General features: G+C 46.5%; 1 protein-coding gene across 1 annotated transcript; it reads right to left on the bottom strand.

Moving 5' to 3' along the window:
• Positions 1 to 4,907: 4,907 nt before the first annotated feature.
• Positions 4,908 to 16,310, bottom strand: KCNJ2 (potassium inwardly rectifying channel subfamily J member 2). Its single transcript, XM_006129154.4, has 2 exons — positions 16,155 to 16,310; positions 4,908 to 10,308 (listed from the first exon to the last, which is right to left on the bottom strand). The coding sequence occupies exon 2, from the start codon at positions 10,083 to 10,085 to the stop codon at positions 8,802 to 8,804; it is 1,284 nt and encodes a 427-aa protein (XP_006129216.1). The 5' UTR covers positions 10,086 to 10,308; positions 16,155 to 16,310; the 3' UTR covers positions 4,908 to 8,801.
• Positions 16,311 to 16,544: the final 234 nt, after the last annotated feature.

Raw genomic sequence — 16,544 nt, 5'->3', positions numbered from 1 at the left:
AGCAGCGCAAATGTGCATTGCAGACATGTTTCACTGTTGCAAAACTAGACCTTCCCTGATGTCATTTACACCAGTAAGGTACCAGGGTAAATTTCCATTGCCAACATGGTTTGTGCTGCTCTCGTTCCATCAGTGTATTATTACTGAGAATTGGTTATTACTGGCATTGCTGTAGCGGGTGAGAACCTCAGCCACAGACCAGGACTCCGTTGTGCTATGCGCTGTACAAAACCACACCCACCAGGACTGTTCTTAGCATTTCGGGGCCCAAGGCAGTACTATTAAACTGCTGCCCCGATCACTGAGGGCAGCCGGGAGTGGGAGGAATGATTTTTTTACAGATGTGATTTTAGAATCTTCAGCCACACACGGATGAAATAGTTTTAAAACACTCTTTAAACTAAGGTCCTGCCGATTAACACAGTCAACTCAGAAACTTACAGGGGATGACGAATGCCTGTTCAGTGCTTCATGACCATTTGAATGGTTCTTTCACGGGTTCGGTGCTCCTCTAGTAGGGCTGGTTGGATTTTTCAGTTTTCAGATCCTCTCCGGAGGAAGCAGAGCCACAGAACAGAGATAGGAAGAAGCGGGTGGGTGGACGTTAAGACCCAGGGGTGCCACAAATTTTCCGGTGCCCTACACAGCTGCGTATTCTGCAGATGGCTAAGGACAGCTTTGAAAACTACCTTTGCCCCAAAGAGCTGATATTCTAAATCAGGGGTAGGCAAAAGCAACAGAGACCCAAAGGGAGTGTGCAAAGTCATTTGCTGTTCAAAGGGTTTGGCGGCTCCCTTCTCCCCCACCTCTCCCCGGGGTGTGTGGCACCTGGAGGGAACCATGAGCAGATGTGAGCATCGAATGACTTTGTGTACTCCCCCGCCCCCATATCCTGATTGGATGGGGGGATGGGAAGCCCATGAGGTATCCTCCCCCCACCAGGGGCGTGCGGCGCCTAGAGGGAACCGCCAGATGTTCAAAATGACCGGCAATCCCCTCACAGCATCTCGCACCCCTGGCAGGATGGGAGTGGGGAACGAGAGACTTCGTGGGCTTCCCCCACCCCCAGACTCCAATTGGCCTGAGGGTGGGGAGTGCGTGAAGTCTCCTCCCCCCACCAGGGGTGTGCAACACTGAGAGGGACCTGCCAGCTGTTCAAAACATCTGGTGGTTTGTGCCACACACCCCAGGCAGGGTGGAGGCAGGGAGCAAGAGACGTTGTATGCTCCCCACACCCCGCTCAGCACCTAGGGGGAACCGCCCCTGCCACCCGAGGCCCCGCCCCTTCCACCCAAGGCCCCGCCCTTCTGGAGGCCAGAGCTGGCCCGCAACCACTACCAAAATTCATGAATTGCCCCCCACACCCCGGAAAAAATATCGCCCACCCCTGTTCTAAATAGTTCCACCAGCGCACATTGGCTGTTCAAATGCTGAGACTCACTTGCTCATATGGAATTGATGCTCACATGGCCGCCCACATGCAGGGCCAGCCCACAACATTTTGGTACCTGTGGCAGGGAGCTCAAATGACGCCCTCATGGCCCCTTCGCTTGGGCCAAAACTTTGAAAGGTCTCAGTTCTGCCTTCTTCCTGTTCTACTCGTCTCATGGTACCGCTCTGCTACCTACCCTAATAAAGGAGAAGTAACAACTTAAAATGCCTTGTTCAAAAATTCTCTGTGCATCTAGAGCAGAGAGAATACATGTGCACCAGCAGCAGACACAATTTTCTACACGCTAGGTGCTAGTGGCGCCTCCCTGCCCCCCACATTCTGGCACCTGAGGTGGCCGCCTCAGTTGGCCTCATGATAAGGCCAGCCCTGCCCACGTAATGTTCATGACTCCGCATTTTTAAGCCAGTCTCATGATTGTGGAGGGTCTGAGGGTTGTTTTTTTTTAATTAGATTCTTAGGTCACGTGCTCAGGCTTTACTCAGCAATCATGAAGTCGCTCTCTATTTTTAAAATAAAAATGCTGACATTTTCACGTTTACAAAACTTTGGGAGCCCATGGTTAAAACCAAAAAAGTATTCTGAGGCTCTCACAACCGTCGTGGGAGTTTGGAACACTGGTGCCTGTTACTTCCACATTTCCTTTCTGAATGTGGCCTTACGGAGTCTAACGAAATCCATGGGACTTGACATAGCAATAATGCAGGCCTAGGGCCCAGAAGAGGGCAGCACAGTAAGCAAAGTAAATAACAACAAGGCAGGTTAAAATATCACTTAAAATACTCCTCTCTGTATTTTAAGCCAGGTTCCGAGCTGGTAAATATCCCGACATCTCCATTGTCTGGTTTTGTTCACATACACTTTCTGCCGACCTTCTATGTAATTATAACGCTGGTTAAACAAATTAGCCAGTTGGCATGTGTAGTTCTAAAAAAAGAGTTTAGCTTTGGGTAAGGCACAGTGGCACACTCTAATTTTTCCATCTGTGTGCAGAATAATTTTTCTCGTGTGCCCCAACGCATGTGCAGATGTGCACCACCAATAGAAACAACTGCTGCCAGCTGTGGGCCCTCAGCTGATCAGCTGGGAAGCATTTGAATCTCTCCTGGTTGGCCACCCAAGTGCTCCGCTTACAAGGAAAACACCTATAAGGCAGTCTGACTGCACAGTGGTCCAGCTAACACTCCTTTATGCTTTAGCTCTGAATTTGGCCCTGTTTAAAAACAAAACCCCTGGATCTGCATGAGTTTTAATACGTTGGATAAACTAACTTTCTGAGAGACAGATTTTTGGAAAGAGTAGCTGAATTTATAAGAGGAGCCATTATGGATAGCACGATTCTCCCTTGAAGCATCATACTAGAGATTAATTCCACCGAGGACCTGTAAAAGCCCAAAAATAGAGTATACAGGCCAAAACTCAATTTGAAACTCTTCATAGCATGCTTGTGTAATGCTGACAGGTAGAATCAAACCTGGGACCTCCAGAGCTTAGAGCATCAGCCTCTACAGCCCCACATATTCAGTTCCCGAGGACAGAAGCTGGTCTAGCATTTGGGACATCAGGCGCATAATTCAGCATGACCCAGGAAGTTTATGACAATTAAACCAGTCTGTGCAGAATAGAGGGGAACAGCTCTTTAAAAACAGAGGGTGAAGAGGGGTGGTCCATGGGCATATTTGGAGCGGTGGCTCCCGCTTTATTTTCAAACTCCTGCCCAAACCTCTCAGTGCCCTGTTTCCCTACCTGCTGAGATAGAATACCTGGTGAATACGTGCACATTCCGTTCAAGGCCCTTGCGTAATCCATTTATCTCATCAATATTTTGATGGACGTGAGCTCTATTTTGTGTACAAATACTCTGTACATAAGGAGGCCTGCTGAGGCAGGGAGGGGAGGGGTGAACAGTTGCACTGGTGCCCAGAGATTCAAAGGGAACGGCTTCTGGATGCTACTGCTGTGACATGGCACCAACCATAGCTGGAGTGTCTCGACTGCTCACCTTACAATCGCTGCAGACCAAAGGTCATGGTAAAATACGTTTCTAGTTGGCACTGGGATGGCAGCTCCAGGTAGTACAAAGGGCTGGGGGGACAGCAGGGGGGGGGACGGTGCCATGCTCCAGGCGGTGCTGAGGGCTACTTGGGGTCAGCATGGTGCATTCAGGGCTGGCTGCCCAGGCCCCGCCCCTTCTGCCAGAGGCCCCGCCCCTTCTGCCAGAGGCCCCGCCCCTTCTGGGAGCACAGAGCCGCCCACAGGGCTGGCCTTACCATGAGGTGAACTGAGGCGGCCCCCTCAGCTGCCAGAATGTAGGAGGGCATCAGTAGGACCCAGAGTGTAGAAAATTGTCTGCTGCTGGTGCAGAGGTATTCCCTCTGCTCTAGATGCACAGAGATGGGGGAGTGCCATGAGAGGAGTAGAACAGGAAGGCGGCAGAATTGAGACCTTGCAAAGTTTTCGCCCAAGCGAGGGGGCATCATTTGAGCTCCCCGCCTCAGATGCCAAAATGCTGTGGGCCGGCCCTGGCCACCCCACCCCCACCTTGCCCAGGGGCCAAAGAGGCTGTTGGCGCCCCGTATGTAAGAGCAGAAGGATGGTCATGTGCAGTGCTTAATCTGTGCCAGGGCGGAGCCCCTGCACTGCTGGGCCTGACAGTCCATAGCCCCTGCACTGGTGGGCTTAGAATCGTAGAATCCCAGGGCTGGAAGAGACCTCAGGAGTCATCGAGTGCAACCCCCTGCCCAACGCGGGCCCAATGTCAACTAAATCAACCCAGCCAGGGCTCTGTCGAGTCGAGCCTGAAAAACCTCTAGGGATGGAGATTCTACCACTGCTCTAGGCAACCCATTCCAGGGCTTCCCCACCCTCCCAGCTGCCTCAGTTGTAAAAATAAACATTTAATTGAGCCCCAGAACTTCTTTCCTTACAAATTAATCCCTGGTCATGTGGATAAGACTCTGGAGTACAACTCTGAGTGCCGGGGTTTAATTCTCACTTCCAGGGGTGGCCCGCCTATATTGGCAAACTAGGCGGTCGGTAGGGCGCCAAGTTAAATGGGGCGCCAATATCATTGAGGGGTTTAGAGGCGGGGGCACCGATCGCATGGTTCGCTAGGGCACCAGTTGCTGGCAGCTAGTCTAGGGCTGCCCCTGCTCACTTCTACCACCCCCCTTGGTGCAACTTTAAAAAAGTCATTGAATCACTCTGGGGCAGATCCTTATGGGCTGTAAATTGCCATACGAGACAATAAGGCATTGTGCCTCCATTCCTAATCAGCAAAATGAGAACAATAGCACCTTGCCTCCTACCCTTTGTCAACCGATATTCCAAGCTTTTGAGAGAAGGAATCGCCTCTTGCTATGCGTTACTATGGGAGGCATGTGACAGGTTGATTGCCGGCACCACCATAGTGCAGTTAAATAGTAATACTTTGACCCATCCTCCGCCCACAGAAGATCCAGACAGCAGATTGTTGGGTTTTTTTTATTATTATTATTATTATTTAGAAATAATAAAATAAGACATAATATATAAAAATCTGTACAATCCATGATTTGTGCAGTACATTAGGAAGACGTTGATACAAAAAGGCTGCAAACAGGAAAATAGTAAATGGACAATTGTCAAATGTCTCGATTGTTCACCTTACAATAGCTGCAGACCCAATGTCATTGTAAAATGAAATTCTTACTTGGCGGTGGGATGGCAGCTCTGCAACCCCCTTCTGCCTTGAAACGGTCAAGAGCAGCCGTAGTTTAACGACAATACAGTACTTCTCGGTTTTACCTTGTCATCCAATATGGAAACAAAAAAGGACCTAAGAGACCAAATAAAACGTACAAACCCTTTGTCTTTGCCAAGAGAGAACAAGTGCTAAGCTAACACCGCAGATATTGACCATGAGTGAGAGAATGTAGCCTTAAACACAACGAAAATGTTGTGCTGTCCACCTTTGCGACTTAGCCAAACACCAAGTTGCACCTAAGAGACAGCAGAGGGAAATAACAACGCAGCCCAAGCTGTCTCACAAATGCCTTTTGTCCTTGTAGGCGGTATTATGTTTCAGACATTAAGTCTTTATTCAAGTATTTTCAGGGAAGGGCAGAAATCACTCATTTCCCCCCCAACTCCTGAAGCAAAATACATAAACCGCCTGTGGTAGACATTAAAGACACCGAACCAACTTCATCTTTGGGGTCATGCCATAGCTTCAGGGCCTGATCCAAAACCTTAGCCAACAGAAAGACTTCCATCTGCTTCACCAAGCATTTGGATAGCCCGTGAGACATGAATTTGGCCCAGTAAGTATGAATAGTGTCAGTCACTATGCATGCCTTAAAGAAGAAAAAATAATAATAATTAACCAACCCTACAACCGTGCAACCAGGACTGGGCTTATCAAGGCATGTTCAGAAATATATTTAAGCCTTTTGAGAGATGAACCAGGGTTGGAGCAGGTACCATGAGATACACATTGCAGGTCAGGTCTCTTTCGTAGCAGCTTCCATCAGCCAAAGGCCGAGTGCAAATCTGCAATGCTAGATTCAGTCGGTAGAGACAAAGGGTTATTTAAAAATGAAATAAATCCAGCAGAGAGTGCAATGAATGACCTAAGTATCCACTCTCAACAAGACTCGCAATCTGAAAGCTTGTAACTTTTAAAAATGCCAGTAACTAGGGGGAAAAAGTTTCAAATTAAAAGTCCATGCTTAAATAAATAACAGAAGTTCATAGCATTAGGGACCCTATAAGGCTTGTAAGTACTTGCTAAAACCATGCTAACCGGTAGCATCTAGGTACTCGCTAGCAGAAATTGCTGAACTGAATTTATAGTTTCTATGGATTTATTTAATTTTTCTGGTTTTCTTCTTCTCCTTTACAGACTTCTATTTACATTTGGCTTTGAATACGAAAATACTTGATCAACTTTATAAAATGTACATTTTAAAAACATTTCTGAAAAATATGTGACTTGGAAAAAACTGTGCACCAGAAACTTCAGATTTTTTTTCTGTTTTGTTTCCTTTTTTCTTAAAGAAATCATCAGAAGCTTTTTTATTTTTTCCCCTTATCTCCTGTCCCTGGCTCTGATGTTTGAAGTCTTCTAAGCGGGGCACTGTGTATTTTGGAGTAAACTAATTGGGGAAAGGATTCTCTTTTTGCCACCTCCTTCCCCCATGTCCTCCCTCTCTGATTGCATCTTCATTTGTTTTACATTTCACGGAATACTCTTTGGTTTAGTTGTTTTCCTTTACAAGAATATCACAATAGCAGCACAAGTAGCATTCTGTTCAAGTTGCTATGTGGGTTTAACACCCTTTCCCCCCACCCACCCATAAATAGTTTTAGTATTTGTATTTAAATACCATCTGCCCTTTTTAATATCCAGAGCTACCTTTACAATGTAAAATTTCCACAGTTTTAGAACCCACCTCCTCAGGTTACTGTAAATACCATTTTCTCAGGAACCACCATATCATTGCAGGCATTTCCTTCAGGCAGGGCTGTAAGGGGCCACAGGCCTTCACAGATGTCCATTTGCAGAAGACATTAGACATAGAACAAGCTGTTTTTTAATGGCATACAGTGATCCAATACTGTAAAAGAGTTGACTAGAATCTATCGTCCCCAAACACCACTCTCTATTCCTTGAGGAAGATTAACAGGTGAGGAACCTTCGTGTGCAGCTTATATGCTTGATCGTAGAGGCACAGAAAACAGTAAAGCATTCATGACAAAGGGAACCAAAATACTATTAGAGCCATGGCATGTCATAAGGTCCCAAGATGTAGTGACAGATCTCAACCTCGGACAGCCCAGTCGATGTTTACAGATAAAAAGGAAGTGGGAAAGGGAACTCTTTTACAGTATTCGCTTCAAATCATCCTTTTTCCCAATGATCCAGAGCACACCGGCTCTGACACCCGTGGCCTGCCAAAGGGAAACGTTTCCCCCAAACATTCGAATCCCGGTGCAATTTCAGATTGCCCTGTTAGAACTTTCCTCCCGGCCTCTCCCTTTTTTCCTCTCGCCTCCTCCCCAGAGATTTGCATGTTGCTCGGCTCACCTAAGCCTAAATGCCTGCTCCAGTAGAGTTAGCCTCCAGCGCAGATCAGCAGCTTTGCATGTCCCTAGCCTAGTTGAACTGGAAACGTAATAACAGCCGGCAGCGTGTTTGATGGCTCAGTTCTCAGAACGCTGGGTCAGCTGGAAGAGGGCTCTACGTTCTAGAAGCAGTTTTGGAATGTGTTTTAGAATAACACTTGACCTTCTGCTGTAGCCCTGTTGGCGTTTTCCTAACAGGAAAGAACAGATGTTTGCTCCTCCACCTCTCCCGCCTCTCTTTTCCTTCTTATAAAAAGAATAAAAAAGAGAGAGCTCATTTTCCCACAGAGGGGGAAAAACGTCTTGCTTACTTAGATATGAGTATTACACTCTAATTTTCTGAATAAGGTGCAAAATGAGGCCCTTTCAAAAAAAAATCTGAGGTTCAAAATTTGTTGGTTTAAAGCAGCCTGTTTCATTTAAATAAACTCCACTGTGCAAAACTGTGCATTTTCTTTGGTATCCATTTAGGTAGTTTTAACTTAATTTTGAGATAATTAAACTCTATCCCTCCTCCCCTTCCAAAAAAAATTGCTGGAGGCTACCAATTGGTTTTATGTTACATAATGCCCCTTATGTAACTGGAAAGAGAGAGAAATTGATTCTAGCTATCAAACTACTGGCCTCGAAAAAAGTTCAGATACACGGCAGCATTGGCCTCTTTGAAGTGTGACTGTGAGCGTTTCAGCCCACAAAGTTCAATGCTGGCGTCTTTTTTTTTTTTTTTTTAATTACAAACAAAAGAAAAAGAAAAAAAAACTACACGGCCACAAAAAAATTACAATTTGTGTCCATGGAGTTAGCAGCAGCTTTCTTAAAATAATAATAATAAAATAATAATAATAATAATAATAAGGCAGATTCTTGCCTTTGTTATGCCATTAAAAACATTCTTGTTCCCTAGAGAGAAGCATTCTGGAAAAAGTTGAACAACAAATAACCCAACCAAAGCTTGCCTGCAAGTTCAAGTTTTGTAAAAAAATATATACATAATTTATTCTACAATATATATGTGCCTTCTGGTCATGCTTTGACATTGTTTAGTGCTTCGTGTGTAGAGGTCATTTTCAGCCGTCTCTCCTCTAAAGACAGCCCTAAAACCGGCGCAGGGTCCCTCAAGACCACGTGTCTTCACGCTGTTCTTCAACAGTACCATCGTTGCTTCGGGCCAACTCTCAGCTCACCGAGCCTTTGACTGACAGATTTTTCTTTTAAACCAAAAGATAGCAGAGAAAAAGTCAGTCAGTCATATTTCAGATTCCCGCCTTAATGGCCGAGGTTCTAGTGGCAACCCAACTTGGCTATGAGGGTCCATGTCTGGGTGGGTGTCCGTGCTCAAGCTTTCTGGGAGCCCGTTGTCGCTCTCATCCTCCTCTTTGCTGCTGAGAGCCACTTCATTCTCGTAGCAAAAGGAATTTGCATTAGAGAGAATGTATTTCTTTTCTGCTAAGTCTCTGGCACTGCAAAGGGGTGTGTTGGGCACTTCGTACGTTTTGTGGAACCGAGAGTAGTCCACTTTGTAGTAATTTTTCTCTTCGAAGAGCACAGGCTCATACCGGTGGCCCCAGAGGATTTCGTTTGCTAGATATGAACTACGGCACTGGGTAGTCATGGCAGTCGCTTCCACCATGCCCTCTAATATTACCACAATTTCAAAGTCTGCATTGTCCATGTCTTGCTTACTGTAGTCATACAAGGGACTTTGTTCATCTATTTCATGGACTATTGTAATTGGGGAGACCAGGAAAATGCGGTCTATCCCACTATCAAACCCAACATTGATGTCTATTTGGTCCAACGGGATGTATTCTCCTTCGGAGGTCACCCTGGATTTAAGCAGCTGGGCTCTCACATGTGCCTCCACCAGGTGGCTTTTCCGTAGGTTTCCAACACGCCACATTAAGCACAGCTTCCCATCCCGCAGGCCCACCACAGCATTGTGGCTGAAGACAAGAGTTTCGTTTCGCTTTTTTGGCTTGGCCATCTTGGCCATGACCGCCCCGATGATGAACGCATCGATGATGCAGCCTACGATGGATTGGAAAACTACCATGAAGACTGCAATGGGGCACTCGTCCGTCACACACCTAAAGCCGTACCCGATTGTCGTCTGGGTTTCGATGGAGAAGAGGAAGGCGGCCGTGAAGCTGCTCACATTGGAGATGCAAGTTTTGTAGTTTGCTTGCTCCTCCAGATCCCCGTGCAACAGAGCAATCAGCCAAAACACGCAGCCAAAAAAAAGCCATGAAAGGATGAAAGCCAGACAGAAGATAACTAGCATCCACCTCCAGCGAATATCCACGCAGGTGGTAAAGATGTCTGCCAGGTAACGTTGTCCTTTCTCACCCACATTAATGAATTGGACATTGCAGTGGCCGTCTTTCTTGACAAAGCGGCTCCTACACTGCTGCCTCGTGTGTACTTTGCTCTTCCCATTCCCGAAGCCATTGGCCACCGCCATGGTGGCCAGCTTCATGCCATCCTCTTCTGAGGAAACGATGCTGTAGCGGTTGGTTCGCACACTGCCCATCACTACTGCTGTGCACGGAGGGGCTTCTGCTTTAGAAAACAGTCTGAGTTTCTGCAAAACCCTTTGGAGAAACAGTTTTGAACGTTCTAGAGGAACACACACACGGGAAAAAAAAGAGCGCGCAAGGTCGGCGTTTCCAACGCCCCTTGACTTCGCCAAGGAGAGTCTTCTGATATGCAGCGTTAGCTTAGCAATTGCACATCCGTCAGAGAGAGTACATGGTCTGCAAGAGAGACACAAACCGCATGTTAGAACTCAAAGGCACAGCACGATGACCCAAAGCTACCTGGCGGCCCTAGCCTCCCAAGCCCCACAATTCATATTATCAGTCACTTCCCTTCTATTCACAGAATTGTCCTGGAGCACAGAGATTCTCTGTCTGCCGTTACAGATCAACGAAACTGACCTCATCTGCACAAAATTGCCACCGCTCTTTCGATAGCAAGCACTGAAGTGAACATGTCTTACAGGCCTGCAAGTTACATTCACTTAAAATCAGGAAATATAAGCATCTATCCAGTGCATACACCTGCACGTTCGGTTTTCTTTGGAATGGTGAATTAGCATTTAACACAGGCATGGCTGACCAAATCTCCAGTGGATTTACAATGACAGAAACTGTGTTTTGGGGTCTATTCTATCCAAGGTATGGGTGAGCGTTAATTAAAAGGACAAGCGCAGTAGGAGGATAATCTGCTCCGTGGGCCAAATTTCGCTCTGGTGATATTCCACTAACTTACACTTGTGCAGAATTTAGCCTTTCACCAGCCCCGAAAGCAAAAGTCGTGCTTTCTTTGCCAACAATAGGGAAAAAAAGCCATATAGGCTATGCTGAAAACTGTTTAAACCAAAGTCACGGCGGTTTGATGGGATCTATACAATCTTTACATTCACAGTAGGAAACCATCGCACAAACCAAATGGGGCCCCATTCTGCTCCCACAGAAGTTATTGACAAATGACTGTCACAAAGGCAGGATTGGCCTAACATCTCTGATGCTGTTGATAGTGACTAGAAGACACTTGCCTCTCTTTAAATAAAGGGGATGCCACCCCCAAAAGGAGAATGACCCTGAGTTTCCAGTCTGTCTGGAAAGTCAGTGGTTAGGGTGTTGCCTAGTCCAGTGGTTTTCAAACGACGGGTCGTGACCCAGGAGTGGGGGGTGGAATGTCAGGCCCTGGGTCCCATTACAACAGGGGAATCAGGTGAGGGCCGATAAAGAAAAGTTATTTATTAGTTCCCATAATAGAAGAACTAGGGGACACCAAATGAAATTAATGGGGAGCAGGTTTAAAACTAATAAAAGAAAGTTCTTCTTCACACAGTGTGTTGTCAACCTGTGGAACTCCTTGCCAGAGGAGGCAGTGAAGGCTAGGACTATAATAGAGTTTAAAGAGAAGCTGGATAAATTCATGGAGGTTAGGTCCATAAAAGGCTATTAGCCAGGGGATAAAATGGTGTCCTTGGCCTCTGTTTGTCAGAGGCTGGAGAGGGATGGCAGGAGACAAATCGCTTGATCATTGTCTTCGGTCCACCCTCTCTGGGGCACCTGGTGCTGGCCACTGTCGGCAGACAGGATACTGGGCTAGATGGACCTTTGGTCTGATCCAGTACGGCCGTTCTTATGTTCTTATGAGCAGTGAGGGTGCTAAGGCAGCTACCCGCCTGTTCTGGCACTGCAGACTGATGCACTGAAGTGGCCGGCAACCGGCCCAGTTCCTAGGCTGGGGAAGAGAGCGCACAGGGTTCCACACACTGCCCCTGCCCTGAGCTCTAGCTCCGCAACTCCCATTGGCTGGGAACCTTCTGGGATGCAGCCTGGTCTGCGGTGCCAGGAGAGGCAGGAAGCTGCCTTAGCTCCACCTTTCTCTCCCTCCCCACTGCACTGCTGATCGGGAGCCACTCGAGGTAAATCCCTCCTGCCCCAGCCTCCGAAGCTCTCATCCTCAGCCCCACCCCAGAGCCCACACTCTAATCACATGATGTTGGGTCGGGGGCATCAACAATTTTCTTCAACTGGGTCATGAGGGAAAAAAGTTTGAAAACCGCCGGCCTAGTGAAAACAAGATGTGTTTGCTGAGACTGGAGCACACCAAACACATTTCAGAGAGGTTTGGCGTGGACCCAGTGTTTGCTTTTGACAAGTGCATCATATGTTAAGTCGCCTACTGTACGGCAGGAGATGTAACGAAAATGCTGCAGAGGAGGCCAAATGCAAGAATTGTAATAATCCCTCCTGCACACACCCAGCCAAAGGAGAAAAGAACGTCAAAACTGATTTTTATCACAGCAGGAGATCTTCATACGCACCCCATCTGTGGGAGTGCACAGCTAGATGTGTTTTGTTAACTGATTTTAACCAAATCAATCCGACTCGATTCAAAGAACTGGCAGAATTGAATCGACCAATGAATAAGACTTCTGCATGTGAAATAGGTTGTACATGCGCTGGCTGTTCTTCCTGACCTGGGTAAGGCAAGGTTAAAAAGTCATGCTGGGGATAGAAACTACTCATGGTCCAATAATGGTGTTAGAACACTCGATAGATATACTGAACGCTAGAGATTCTAAATGATCCCTGAATTCCTCCATCCTCTACCTATCTCAGCTGTATCACAAGGACTAAGTTAAGCTGATGTGTGTAAGAAAACAGCAGGTGACAAGCAAACAGAACAAGTCACACACACACACACACACACACACTCCAAATCATTATACAGGAATATGGCCCAAGACACGTTTCCTGAAATTAGTCATCTGTCACTCCTGCAGTGTGTGCTACATTTGGCAGCTTTTGACTTTCAAAACACCCAGTCTGAATACAGCTTTCATATTAATTTATAAAGATGCTTTGGGACTGTTACCCTTACACCTGACTGAATTTTTTGTCTGCCCTTTTTTTATTTTATTGTATTTTATTTTTTGGGTGGGAGAAGGGTGATAAGAATGGAGTTTCTCTTTCCTGCCAATATATAGCTCTCGAAAGGGAAGGAATGCGTCTAACCTTCAATTTGAGATATTTTCTGCTGGCTAGAAAATCTATCTAAACCCAAATACAAGTGGAAAAGCCAAATTACTATTTATATGTTCCATGAAAAAGAACAGCTCATTGCAAAATCATTGCATTGGTTTGCAGATTAATCACTTTTTATAAACCACATCCTAAAATCACGATCATGTTGACCTTCCCTGTTCTAAGCAGGTTTTGCTCCAAATGGATGGAAACTTATAGTTTTGGAACTAATAGAGTCATTTGTATGTATTGTCGCGTGGATTTCAAGAGGGTGGAAGAGCGGGAGGGGAAAGCTATGAAATCCGAGGGACCTGAATGTGCAAATTGACCCCCCCCCCAAGATATTCGTTTGAATTCCACAAATCACTGAAACCACAACGCCAGGTTCCTACAAATAGCTTGCCAGATTTAGAACCTAGAAATAGCAACAGGCACCTACCATTGTCATATTTCCACTGCTAATGAGAGCATTTGTTCCACCTACTGTACATCTGCACAGTATTATTAGTTAATAGTTGTGCCACTACACGTGTTATGCCTTTGGAAACAAAAACTGCAACCCCTTTGGCTGAAATGTTTCTGAAACACTGACATGTGGCTTCGCGGGTGTCTCTTTGCTGTGTTTACAGACCATACCTTAACGTTCAGACAACAAAACTCCGGCCCACGCCACGTACAGTCTTTTCATGGCACAAATTGCCTCTCATCCTGCTGTGTGCTTTGAGTAGCTAGGATACCGGGAGCTAAGGGGAAGGAGGACTATGCAGTAATTCCGCAGTCAGACTCTCCGCTGCTAAACACAATGGGTCTGATCCTGCCCCACTCAAGTCAATGGCCAAACTCCCCATTGACTTCAAAGATCAGGCTCTATAAATATGTTTGGGGGTGGGAAATCAATACAACCAAAAGTTTGGGAAGCTGAACTGGGTGTATCCTAAAAGCTTCTACTTGGCGGCAATGAGAGTTGGAAACTGTAAGGAATACAGGATCAGGCCCTATGCAAAAATTGTGTCCAAAGCTAAAAATATACAGGCGAGGGATAAAAATCGAACATTATGCCTTACTTTACTAGTCCACCTGCCCAGTTGTATTACAAATGTAATTTTTCCCATCATTATCATGTTCTCCCTGAATACGGAGATGGGAGGCAAACCTACAGCCCTCATTGGAGGGGGAAAAAACTGTCTAAGATTGGGCCCATTACATGACACATGTAGTCAGACATAAATTACATTATCTCATTTTATTCACTCTGCTATCTCTCCACAGAAAAACAACCAGAAAAACTTAAGAGAAGCATTGGACCCAAGTGCTGGCCCACAGACACATTCACTACAACGAGGTAGAAGATGGGGTCAGAATTTTTTGTTGCACGGGAAGGCTTGGAAGTGGGGAATAAAAGAGGACTTTACTCTTCATGAAGCATTTCTGGACAAACACTGATTCAACAACAACGACCCCATCTCCAAGAGCCCACAAGGAGAAATCATTTCATTGGCTAGCTGCAGTTTGCTCTGATCGAATGGAGGAGAATCATGCAGGAGAGTTTCAGACGGATCCGAGACAGAGATATTACAAGAGCTGAGCGAGAGATTGCTAATGAGCGTTCCGTGCAAATATTCCCAAGCTGACGCCACACTGCCGTGCTTTGTGTGTGCAGGGCACATGTTGCTAAGTGAGCACAATTGCTGCCTTAGTGAAGCACCTTGCTCCCACTTCAGTAAACAGAACAGGAGAGCAGTCTGCCAAGACATATAGCAAAACCAAAAGTCCATGCTCTCTTCTTTTATTGGTCAGAGAGACTCAGCTGTAAAGGTTCAGTGACTTTTCCCCAGTCTTGTATGTTAATTTAAAAGTTGTTAGCTCAAACACCCCTCATTTGCCAACTTGCTTTTGGCTCGGAGATTAAGTCTTTAAGGCGTCTTAAGTCTTTAAGGATCATGACAGATTTTCTTTAATAAAACAATGAAGATATTAGAAGAAAGAAAAATAAGCAATGCAGGGGAATGTGTACGGAGAAAAGGGGAACAGATAAGTGGCACTGTCATCTGAGATCCTGCGCCTTTGCAAGTCTCAGGATATTTCTAGAGGATGACAAAGTAACTACAAATGAGATCCTCATCGCCAGGGGGTGTGCTGGCCAGGAGGATGGAAAGGCAAACAAGTGTAAAGGCAAGGCAAAGAGAACACCGAAAAGAAAACATCATTAGATCAAGCCTGGGGAGCAGAGATGTGGCAGTGAACACAATCTTTTTAACACCCAGAATAGAAGTTTAAGCGTGTTCTGTAACGACTGCCTCCAAATTCCTGGGAAGCACATGCTTGGTTAAAATGGAAAAGCTTGTACAAGGCAGCCATAAATAAGTGTGCAGTTTCCTATTTGTTTTTTTTTTCAACTGTCATGAATCAAGTTAAAATGATGCAATCTCTCCCCAGTCACTCAAACCACAATGGCTCCCCCACCCCCCCTTACTTCTTCTTTTGGCCAGACCCATTCAGAAAGAATTCCACCAGCTGCTCCCCATGCATCTTTCCTAGACTGCAATCGCTGTGCAGTGTTATGAATAATTGCCATGGCAAGAAGGGGACAGAAAATTGATTGTATTTTTTTAATGCATCTAAACGCTTTCCCTCTGTTCTGGAATCCCTGAAGTGATGGAAAAATAAAAAAAGATGCCCAATACAGAGCAAAGGGAGTATTCAGGCTAACTTTTCCACACCTCCCCCCAAAATGTAATACCCTCCGGTGGCAGCTGGTGCCTGGAAAGAAAGGAGCACAAACAGATGCTCCAGGGTTCCAGGCTTACTTAGCTAATTATTTTCGCTCTGGTGAGTTATGGGGTGTGAGAAAAGGCAAAACTCTGTGACTCTGCAGAAAAGTGCAACCAATAAACCTGCGAGTAAAGCACACGCACACACATAGACTGACCTCCCACCTCTCTACACACACACCTCCCGCATCCCAGGCACAGCCTTTCGAAGGGGGCATTTCAGAGGTGACTGGGGGGCAGCCTGGGCTACAGAAAGAGGCGGGTGAAAAAGAAAGTGCTCCTTACCTGGCAGTGGATTTGAGCTGGGGAGGTATGTACTTAAAAAGAGTGTAAGATCCAGTGGCTAGGGGAGACTCAGCAAAGCAATCCCAGGTGCCTTACCCCGCTGCGCTGTTTGCAACTCAAACCCTGCATGAGCAACTGCCTCTTGCTTGAGGGCGGCCATGTGATTTTTAATGCCGGCTCGGCAGTCTCCGCCCCCCGGGGTTGCCCCAAACCAATGGGAGAAGGGGGGCCGGCTCAGCCGTGGCTAGGTCTTCGCCGGAGCGCCCGGCTTTGGTCAGAGTGAGGGTTCCCCGGCGAGGGGCGCAGACGGAGGCGCTTGCGGGCCCGGAGCGCGTCCCTCCTGCCGCGGGGATTAGCTCGCGCTTCGCCCCGGGGAGAGGGGGCACCGCA

The sequence above is a fragment of the Pelodiscus sinensis genome, chromosome 20 (genome assembly GCF_049634645.1).
Source record: "Pelodiscus sinensis isolate JC-2024 chromosome 20, ASM4963464v1, whole genome shotgun sequence".
Lineage (NCBI taxonomy): Eukaryota > Metazoa > Chordata > Testudines > Trionychidae > Pelodiscus > Pelodiscus sinensis.
Note: the sequence above shows the minus strand (reverse complement) of the source record. Positions and strands in the feature narration are given on the sequence as shown.

What these genes read in the sequence shown, in the direction of transcription:
- KCNJ2 (XM_006129154.4), bottom strand. Translation starts at nt 10,085, where the DNA reads ATGGGCAGTGTGCGAACCAACCGCTACAGCATCGTTTCCTCAGAAGAG.